The 11,143-nt window shown below is 38.7% G+C and overlaps 1 protein-coding gene across 1 annotated transcript in view; it reads left to right on the forward strand.

Moving 5' to 3' along the window:
• Positions 1–10,210: 10,210 nt before the first annotated feature.
• The window catches only part of sepsecs (Sep (O-phosphoserine) tRNA:Sec (selenocysteine) tRNA synthase), a 16,273-nt gene continuing 15,340 nt past the window's right edge, over positions 10,211–11,143 (forward strand). The window contains exon 1 of the mRNA XM_016675237.1: positions 10,211–10,313. Coding sequence (XP_016530723.1) covers positions 10,304–10,313 — 10 coding nt within the window. The 5' untranslated portion in view covers positions 10,211–10,303. The remainder of the gene's footprint in view (positions 10,314–11,143) is intronic.

The raw sequence follows: 11,143 nt of genomic DNA on the forward strand, positions 1-11,143 counted from the left end.
CTTCTTTTAGTATATGCACAATGCAAATCTAAATCGTAACAATAGATATCGTAAGCCATTCTTTCACCATTCAGTTCGGGAGAGACAATTTACAGTACGGCCTCGGCAGTGACTCATGTGCTTTTGTGCACGTTTTCCACGAAAAGCCTCCTTCAGCGCCCACACACACACACACACACACACGCACACGCACACACACACACACGCCGTTTGATCCGATCTCACTTCAGATTCTTTTCACAGCTCTTCTTCAAAGGAATCCTTTAGGAAATATCTGATTTTTTTACGTGCTCTTGCTGAGACTTTGTGCGCAGTAGAAATAGGGCCTGCTTGGCGGGAAATGCTAAAAAAAAAAAAAAAAAAAGTGGACTAAATGAATCCAACGGACATCTCCCTCTGTTTTGTCGTCGCTTTAACTCTTAGATTAAGTCTCAGTTTCAAAGTAGATTGAATGTGGATATTACCCAGGATATCTCACTGCAACCTGTTCTGATGAGACATTTGAATGTAACAACAGGTAAGATTTTTTCCAAAGCACGTCAAGATGATTTTCACATTTTATTTTATATTTTTAGTGAATGAAGAGGAAAAAATAAAAATAAAAATCTATCACGTGAGCTTTGAATTGATTCTGGTTCAAAAGGGTAAGCGACCTTGAGAAGATAGCAACTAACGAGCATTCTTGCACTTGTAAAATGTTTTATTTTCTTGGTGTTGATCTAAAATTTATTTAACATGTACATATGCTGTAAACAGAAACAAATTATCCATATAATCTATATGTGTACAAGAAATATGTCTCTTTATGTAAAAAAAACCCCACAAAGTATAATATAATGAAAACAAATAAAGATGCTAATTCAAATATGCAAATGTGTCTTCTTTTTCTCTTTTTCCTTTTTGTTCTTATTCCACCAATCATTGGCTTCAAAGTCCAGGTCTTTTAGTGATTTGTTTGTCTCTTTCCACTTTTACAACATCTAATTTAAACTTTTTTAAAAGAACTAGGTAGAATTCATTGTTGACGTTCTCTAATCGAGTGTCAAAATTAAAGATTTATGCCGAAATACTTACTTGCACCATTCAAACCTCAGTCATTTTCGTCTGGAAAAAGGAGATCTATCGTCTATCACAAGTGTGGAGCTCCACCATTCTAATGTAGGTTCCTTTGGGTGACCTCTACAACCCACTGGTGCTGTGTTTGTCTTCCCCTCACCACCAACTGTTAGTCTTCTTGGGAGCCCAGAGGCAGCTGAAGTTCATTCAAATTGTGTCATCAACAGAAAAACGATCCCAGACAAAGTGGGAGCTCGGAGGGGAATCCATACCAGAGCGGCTGAAAAGGAAAGGAATCAAGCTGGTGCAATGGCCGAGTCCAAGCGGCCATTAACTCAACTGCAAAGCTGTAATTTGACACAGCTTTTTGCACTACAAATGTCTCAAAAAAACTAAATTGCAACGTTAGAAAGAGTAATGGTTCAAAGTTTCTTAACAGGAATGTCATAGACTGATAAAAGTCATACAGAAAATGAGTGCCATGGCTCATACAGGGGGGGGGGTTTCGTAGGAAACTGAAGCAGCTCTTGGTTTTTCCTATAGCTGTACTGACAGTATGAACTCCTTCCTTTTCCCTGACTGTCAGAGGCAGACATTAGACTTACAGTCTAAAACATATTTCTCATAAAAACCCTTAGAGGATTCCAAAATACATACATTTTTATTCATATCTTAAGGTCCTCATTCAAAGAAGATTAACTATTTCATCTCACAATAGGAAATAATCAGTTCTGATGTGACGAGGGGCTCTGTGTTTGTTGTCTTGGCTTATCATGGTGCTGTGATCATACTACAAACATTGCCCTGGTAATGCACACCTGGTTCTCTTTAATGAGGTTCCCGTGAAATCTCTGCCCACTTCATTTAGCTGTAAAAAAACAATCAGTCCGTTTATCTCTAAATCTTTAGGGATCTCTGCATTGTAGACGCTTCCCAGGAATTGAGCCCCCCCAAAAAAAGGGTGATCAAATTGCTGGCATTTTATTGTGAGCCTGATTTAAATAATAGTTTTAATTTAATAGATTATGTAGCTGTAAAAAATAAATAAAAAAATAAAATGAACCTTCATTATTATTATTATTATTATTCGTTTATCAAGTCTGTTTGGTTGAGTGGGTAATAAAATGTAGAGTTTGGCGCCATCTAGTGTCCAACGAGCCACCTTGCTGCCTCTGGTTAACGATGACGAAACGGCTACCGTCATTCCAGGCTATGGCAAGCTAGTTCGTAAATATTCAGATATGTAAAATGAATGACAGCTTTAATGCTTGATTGTCAGTTTGCCGCGACGCTGCGCTAGTTGGACTTTGACTGAAATTAGTTCACTGTTATCTTGCTGTATTTCAAAAAGCAGAAGCGTCACTGGTTGGCAAAAAGTGTCCTTAATAAGCCTGTTAAGATTGTTTATTTATTGAATTATTGATTTATTCATTTGTTTTTTGTGTTTTTGTTTGTTTGTAGCAAAATAATGAATTCGTGTGAGCAAATCAGCAAACTGTGCAGAGCAGTCAAAATCTTGTGAGTCGGACATAGCCTATTGCTCATATCAAGGATTTCAAATATGTACAAAGACTGCTTGCCATACACAGTCCGCCCACCATTAAGTTGGAAAAGTCTTGTGTCTTACGGCATTTTCCATGGTTTTCCTTTTTTTGTTTTGTTTTGTTTGTGTTTTTCTTCCCTAGAACAATGTCTCATGCTTTTTCCAACTAAATGTATTTCTTTTGTCTCATTGTTATTTCTTGAAATAACCAAGAAGCAGAATGTCGTGCCAGTACAACTCAATTGACCTACATTCGTTTTGATTTCTAAAATGCTGTGAGAAAGATTAAAGGAGGCATTTCCATAGTAGGGTGGTGGTGTTTACCTTCGCCTTTGGCATCATCTTAATCTTTGCTCCACCTAGCCTCACAAAGCTGGCAGGCAAGATAAGAGAGGAAATACGAAGCCCCTCATAGATGAGTGAAAAGTGGCGTTATAAGAAGTCAAATCGTAGACATACCTAGACAGATGCTGCTTATTCTAGATATGTAGATTCTAGTTTCATACACATGTCAGAGTAAATTGAATTCGGGACCTCTTCAAATATGCTGAGTTATTCAGTTCAGCATTTATTCTAGTTTTCTGTGAAAATCAACTAGACATTAAAAATTAAATATATCCCCTCAACAAAGTTTATCACGCGAGCCAGGAACGAATCTCAGATCTTTCCTCGGAAGTCTGTACATTCTCTCTTCCAACCCCTTTTCTTTGCCAGTAATCCCAGTAACAAGGCTTCTTCTTTGCATTTCACTGGAAACTGTTTCTGCCCGTCCCAACCGACGCCACGCACTGACACAGATCACTGGAGGTATTTACACAGGCAGATTACCCTTAAAGTACACTCACTGCGTTTCCTTGGGACAGAACAAGTTGCTCTTCACAATACTTTTATTTATTTATTTTAAATAAACAAACTTTTTCTTTAACTTTGGATATCCTCTAAAAAGAGAAGATTTCACTGTGAGTGTGATTTTTTTAATTTTTTTTTTTTAATCAACAATGTTTCAAGGTGTTGCTGCGATTGAAGTGCATCTAATTACTACTTCTGTTCAAATTTAGGCTATTTTAGTCTGCAGACCTTATTGGTGGAATATTTCAGGTGAGTTTTCCAAAGAACTCATTAAGATTCAGCCAACACAGTGGCAGCCGTGTATAATTGTTTGTGCAACACCCTCTGAACACTTCTGAGAACAAAATAAAATTCCTACTGGAGAACTCCGAGTGCTTTTGTGGCCTTTAGATAGATTTGTTCCAGGAGCAGTTTTGTTTTTCTGCTTATGTTCTGCTGCCCCGGGCTGTTTCTTAATAGCAGGGCAGGGGAGTGCAGTAATTAAAGGTGCAGAGCCACGGGAATATTTTTAGTAGACTGTATCAGCTGCAGTCATCGTCAGAGACAAATCAATAAAAGTCTACCGTGGCGTAATGTGACAAAGAAAGCAATTTCTGTAACATTTGACTGTTCACACTGGTAAAACAGAACCGCTACGAAAGCACTTATGCCGCTTGTAAAATGTGATAGACCAACACAAACCGATGAAATTGTGAAGTCAGGAAGATAATACATGGTTTTCCATATTTTTCATATCTAAACAGTAATCTGTGACGACTCCTTCTCTTCACAACCTCCTTTCATGGATATTTTAGTTGCAGTTCTTTTGTGTTTTGTGTTTAGAGGCTGAAATTTCTTGTCCTCTCTTGTTTGCAAAACATCTCAAACTGAGTCAGATTAAAGACTAAAAGCATCCGTGAACTTCAGTTTTCAAGTCTTACCACACGTTCTTAATCACATTTGTGATCTAACCTTTAACTAGACCAATCTATGCCAGTTTAGTGCTGGTTGTATGGATAGCCTCAAGGTAAGGCCACTGCCTTGTATTTAGCTTCATTGATCTTCTCTAATCTGACAGGCTTCCTTGTCTCTGCTAATAAAAGGCATCACCCACAGCATGATGCTGCCACCGCCAGTTATTAACCCGTGGGTGTTGTTTTCTGTGTCTCTCACACCTGAGCTGTGTCCTCTGTAGCTCCTCCAGAGTTACCTTGAGCCTCGTGGCTGCTTCTGCTCTTACCTTTCAAAGCATCAAACAAAAAAAAATAAATAAAATAAAAATCTTTGGTGTGTCTGTTTAATCTAAATTATTGGATCGTTTCAGATCATTTTCACACCCATAAAAAGTGAACCTGTGTGGCATGTAAATCCATATTCAGTAATAAACTGGGTTATGTTACAGTTTGTTTGCTGAATGATAGATATATTTAAAAAAATACTACAATGATTTATTTTTTCTCACTTGACAGAGAGTACTTGAGATTCAGTATTTCCCAATCTTTGTCCTGAAATCTCTTTTTGTCTCTCTCTCTCTCTCTCTCTTTCTCTCTCTTTCTCTCTCTCTCTCTCTCTCTCTCTCACACACACACACACACACACACACCAGGTAGATGTTAATGGGTGAGTTACAGGCTTCTGCAGATCCTGGTGACGATATGTGTCTAATTCCTCTGAATGTGTAGGAGTGGGGATGCGTCTAATAACATGCAGGACAGTGTGCCTCCGAGATGAGAGATAGGAAAAAGAGACTCTTCCAAGGTGGTGAGATAAGTTTTGGAAAGAAAACAAAATGACTTAAAAAAAAAAAAAAACACAAATGCAGGGATTCGACATTTATTTCTGTGACTGAGAAGAAGAAGCTGGTTTATCTGGTTTTACTTCAGGAAATGGAAAAGTGAACTATTTTCAGCAGAGGCAGCTTTGTAAGCAACAAAGCTGAGATCCTTAATGAAAGAATATGAATCATTACTGCTGCAGCAGGAAAATTAACCATGAGCATGCATCCGAGATTATTAAGTGAGGAATTTTGCCTAAGGACACTTTTACATACATCATGTCATGAACGCGCTGTGGTTTGTTCAACAATAGATTCATTCTGTTGCTGATTCACAGCAGCACTTGCAAGGTTAATAACTTTTACGTTTTTGTTTCCCTCAAATACTACAAACTAAAAGCAATTATAAGCGTTGAGGCTGCTGTAATAATTTCAATAATGGTCTCTGGGGGAGAGGAGGGAGGGTGGGGGGGAATCCATAGAAGTTGTTTTACCTCTAACTCCCTAATCGTCAAGTACGTGTTGTAGTTTTGCAAAACTTCCACAGTAAACGTTCCCACCTCACCAGGATTCCTCATAAGTCCATGAGTCAGCCATGGAGTTTGTGGGGATTTCCCCCTGTTCAGCGAGGGCCTGTTCAGAACTTAGCTGTCGTTTCTGGGTCGTCTGCCAGGCGTTAAATGAACGCCACGCGCTGACGGTGATGAGGTCAAAGGGCAACCGGGGGAGTGGGGGCGGCTTTGTCAGCCAGACTGCACTCGGACGGACTTTAGTCTGCTTGTCGCTGCAGGAAGTTGCTGTGCGCTTGACTCAGCAAAATCTCAGAGGAAGCTGCAAGCTAAGTCATGCATGCCGGTTTGATCTTGCTTACAAGCCTGGCAGCAGAGAGACTCGTCGGAGTCAGACTTTGGCTACGATGTGAGAGAGTCAGCTCAAAATATCTCAGACGGAGGCAAGTCACCACCGAGAACTGCTCAGTTTAGCTGGTTCTGGTTGTTGTTCTTTTTCTTCTTCTTCTTCTTTTCTCTGAGGTCTCGGCGGACCTGCCGTGACTCACAGACGGAGGCCTGTGTTCATCTGGTTTGGAGCTTCTGCACATGTGGCTCCATGATTCAGGCTGAGCAATGTCTGAAAGTGTAGCTTACGTTAGCAACACGGGGGAGAATGTTGTATCAAAAATAAGCACTCAGGTTTTCTTGCATTCACACCGTGATTCGGAAACCACCAGATGTGGAGAAAACAAGCGAGTCAACTCCAAAACACAGGCAAGTCAGGGGTTTCATGAAACTAAATACATAAACTGAATGAAAGGGAAGCCTGTTCGACATTTCAGAAAGCCTCAGTTAATTTCTCTTAGACAGAAAAGTAAATGTGTACTACGTTTCCTCGAGCTACAGGTTTATTTGATTTTGCTTTGACAAATCAGGTTTCAGTTAGATGACATTAAACAGAATTGAAATGGGAAAGTTCCTGAATAAACCAAAGTTAACGTTTAGCTATATACCAGTATACTTGTTCTGACATCATGTCATTTGTACAAAAATCATACAAAATTATTCAGATATTTACTGGAAAATTAAATTATTATATGCTTGCATGCTCGCGCGCACGCACGCACACACACACACACACACACACACACACACACACACACACACACACACACACACACACATGGGCACACACACGTGTTTACGTAGTGCATACAGAATAATTAAATTAGCTAAATTATATTGGACGTATTTTATTTAAATATTGCAAATTACTTGAATTAACACATTTCAGATGAACAGAACTGTGTTGAAATTAATAAAAAATAAATACTAAATACATGAGGATGAATTAAACTGAATAAGGTGTGAAGAATTATTTAAGTACATAAAATACATTTTAATTAAATTAAAGTCTTCTGGTTTTGTAGAAGTCAGTTTTTAAAATGTATGCTTTACAATTCAGCTTTTCATGGAAGTATCGAAATGTTACATTTAAAAGTTGGGTATTTTGTTAAGTCACTTGGACAAAAGCAGCAGATTACAAGATATAAACATATTGTGAGTTGAGTAAAAAAAAAAAAATTATAAAAACAAATATGTAGCATTAAAGCTGAGGAAAAACAACAACCTGAAATAGAAAGTAAAAATAAAAGCTATCCATAGCCCAATTGTCTGATAAAATCGTCTTATTTAATTGTGTGTAGAGAGTCGAGTTCGACTCTGTCATGTCGCATGTTTTAAATATTTTAGATATGTGTGGACATGCGCTGTGTATTTCATTTGAAACAAGCCTTTTCATGCTGAATAAACAAGCTTCCATCAAATTCCTACAACTTCCTAACGTTGACAAAAAGATCATCCCCAACAACTGAACTCTGAACGTCTAAATTTAGCAGGATTGTATTTAAAATAAACACATTGAACGTAAAGGGAAATATTGAAATATTTAACGTTGCAGTAACAAATTGAACGTGTGAAATTCTAAGATGCAAGCATGAGCTGAATATTTTAAAGCAACCCAGGAACATGCACTTGGTCAGAGATGTAGTTCCATATTTGCAGCCTAAACTAAACCAAACTAAACTTAAGCTAAAGCTTGATATGGAATCCATCTCTTTTTTACAAGGAGAATTTGCACCTGTTTCTGTTACATCATGTAACCTGTCTTCCAGAGCAAACCCTCAAAGGAAATGACAGAACAATAAGCACTTTTCATGGTATGAGTTCTTTATCGTTTCTCGGAAACATTTACAAGCTACAGCAAGACGCAGAAACGGTGGACGGCGTCACGTCTCACTCCAATCAAGAGGCACATCAAAGGTTCAGGCTGTTCTTTCTCACAGGTAAGACAAAGAAGTTGGAAAACAGCGGCAAAAGAAAGAGTAAGAATACATTAATTACCGGATTAAAACATCGATTCAAAGTCACAGAACACTCAGCTTCCCGCCCCCCCCCCAGTTTTAAGTGACAGAATTTGAGTATTAAACATATTCTGAGCATAAAGTTATTTTATTCCAAAAAAAAAAAAAAAAAAAAGAAGCTGAGTTGTAATTGGAGTTTAAATTGTATTTTACGTATTCTGTGCTATCTTTGAATTCTGATAATAGTTTTAATGATTTCGTCCTCTAAATCAGTGTTTCTCAACCCTGGCCCTCACCGCCCCCCTGCTCTGCATGTTTTAGATGAGCCTCTATTCCAGAACAGCTGATTCAAAAGACTGCATGACCATCAAGTGCTGCAGAAGCCTGTTAATCACCCAGAGATACAATTCAGGTGTGTGGCAGAAGGGAAGCACCTAAAACATGCAGGACAGGGGGGGCGGTGGGGACCAGGGTTGAGAAACACTGATCTAAATGATACAGTTTGACAGTTTCCTTTCATTCAAGGATAAATTGCACAACATTTCAGATGAGAAAAAAAAAAGCAAGTGAAAGAGAAGTCAAACTTTAAAGAAATGCCTGCAAAGATATTGACTGAGACCGTGTTAAAAGACAGCCCAGTCTGCCTTCCTGGAGGCAAAAACAAATAAAATAAAAACAGATAGGGTGTTGCTATGTTTTCATAATATTGTACGCGTAACGCACAAAGCTTCACTCATTTTTAAAGGAGACTAAAAGGTATTCAACATACCAGAAATCGGTCACGAAAAAAATATATATATAAAAAAAGGATGATTATAAAAATTATTATTCTTGCTTTATTTTTCCAAATTATTTCAAGTGTCTTTTCACAGCGACTAATTTTCAACATAGAACCTCTAATACTTGTTTTCTAAAAAAAAAAAAAAACAACAAAAAAAAAATTTTTTTATTAAGGCAAAACACAAAGCAACATTGTGCAATAATGAGACTTCATTTTGCAATGCTCATAAACTAAGAAGTCTTTGAGAAAACAAATTGTTGCTCACATGGAGTCGAGGGAGGGAATACATGAAGTTATCACAGGATTTCCGAGTGCTGGAACTGGAGTCACGCAGAAGAAACCATGAATGGAGGAATATGTGAGAGACTATACAAAAGATCCTGAACTAAACATTTTTTTTTTTTATTCAGCCAAGTCAAAAAATTTGCTCTCTTTGAGGTTGTAAACCAAGAAAAGCTGCTGCACTGAAGAGACTATCAAGCTAGACTGACACATGCCGGAAGCCACATTCAGCTGTACAGATATTGCTTTTACTAAGAACACCTCCCACTTTGTAAAGCACGTTGGTGGGAGCATTGTGCTGTGGGCATGCTTCAGCTCACCTGAACCTGAGAAATATCCTCAGATCAGAATGGTGTCAGGCAGCAGCAGCATAACTGGATGGCTTTGTCTTCAAACACGATAAAGCATAATGCCTCTGAAATAAACCTCACACTCTGTTTGGATTTACAAGTTCTCCTTTGCTCCGTTTAACTGCTCTAGGGAAAATGTTTTTATTCATGGACATTTGACTATTTTACAGATTTTTTTAAAATTTATTTTTAGACCACAAGGTTGTCTAAAAAGCCCGCAGTCACAGTTTGCTCACCATCTGATGATCATGTTTTGGGTGGCCATCACCCTAATTCTGGTCTAGACGGGGTTTTGAATCATTCTGAGTCATTTACTATCAAGCCCAGCCCGTTTGATTTATTTATTTATTTATTTTCATTTATTTATATGCTTTTTATTAGTTATTTTTGCGTGCTTAGAGTTCTGGTGAACAGAGGTTTGTGTTTACGGAACGATCTACCTGTGGAATTAGTTAGAAACGCCCGGGGAACTTTTCGTTCCTGACAGGTTTGAAAAGTTTTTCTCTCTCCCTTTTTTTTTTCCTTTTCCTGGAATTTGGCCTCAAACGGCCCTTCAAGGAAAGGGCCCTCCTGAACAAAGGGGGTCCCTGAAAACCCCCCTTTTTTTTTAATCCTTTTTTTTCCCCACCCTTTGCCGGAAGCCTCCACATGGCTTAAAAGCACACCTCCTTCCAGCTCTGCGCAGTCAGTGCCGCAGTCGCTCAGCTGACACCCCCTGCCAGGCGGAGGACAGGCGGACATGCCTGCTTTGCGCTTCCACACAAGGACTTAGGACATTAGGAGAGGACTGATGCGGGAGTTCTCTCGAATCAACAGGCTGATGCGTTACTAATCCATGCGCGCAGGTGGGAATAACTTCCAATTCAGAACTTCTTCTTTTTTTTTCTTCTTTTTTTTGCGCAAATTTGGAGTGTATTTTGCTGTTGTTTTCTTTTCTTTTTTTATTCCACTTAAAATGATCCGCATTATAAATAAAAGATTTGGATTATACTTCAGGGCGCGCGTAAAATCATGAAGATGGAGTAAGCTTTCTCTCTCGCCAAGGTTCAGATTTGACGTGGATCTCGTTGTTCCTGGCTCTCCACCTTTTTTTTTCTTTGTTTTCACGTCGCTCTAAAATGTCGCTCAGTTTGAACCCTCCTCGCCACCCCACCACCTCTCCACCCCTCCAATCTGGATGAAAGATGAGTCTGGATCTTTCAGGAGGGAAACTTTCAGCGCTTTGCTTCCTCTTTAACGTGGGTCCCGAAGGAAGGCAAGATGTTGGCATAGCTGTTGAACTCTGAGGCCTGCTATGCCAACAACTTGCCATCTTTCTCTCCCCTTTGCAGCCAAACCCTGGAGGATTTTTTCTGGCTGAAAGGTGCAGCCAGAACCAGCTCTGTCGGTTTACTCCACCGTGCAATACCTACTGTGTCATGTGAACCTGAATGAATTTTGTCTCAGTTTAATATTATCGCAAATTGCAGCCACATTTGAATAATTCAATAAGAATTAGTTTGTCACATTAAGCCATACGAGTGTCCCTGCAGACACTGCAATATTCCTAACTTATTTAGACAAAAAAGGTAAGCGCACTTAACATCTATCTATCTATCTATCTATCTATCTATCTATCTATCTATCTATCTATCTATCTATCTATCTATCTATCTATCTATCTATCTATCTATCT

Source organism: Poecilia formosa, unplaced genomic scaffold, assembly GCF_000485575.1.
Source record: "Poecilia formosa unplaced genomic scaffold, Poecilia_formosa-5.1.2 Scaffold111, whole genome shotgun sequence".
NCBI classification, from domain to species: domain Eukaryota; kingdom Metazoa; phylum Chordata; class Actinopteri; order Cyprinodontiformes; family Poeciliidae; genus Poecilia; species Poecilia formosa.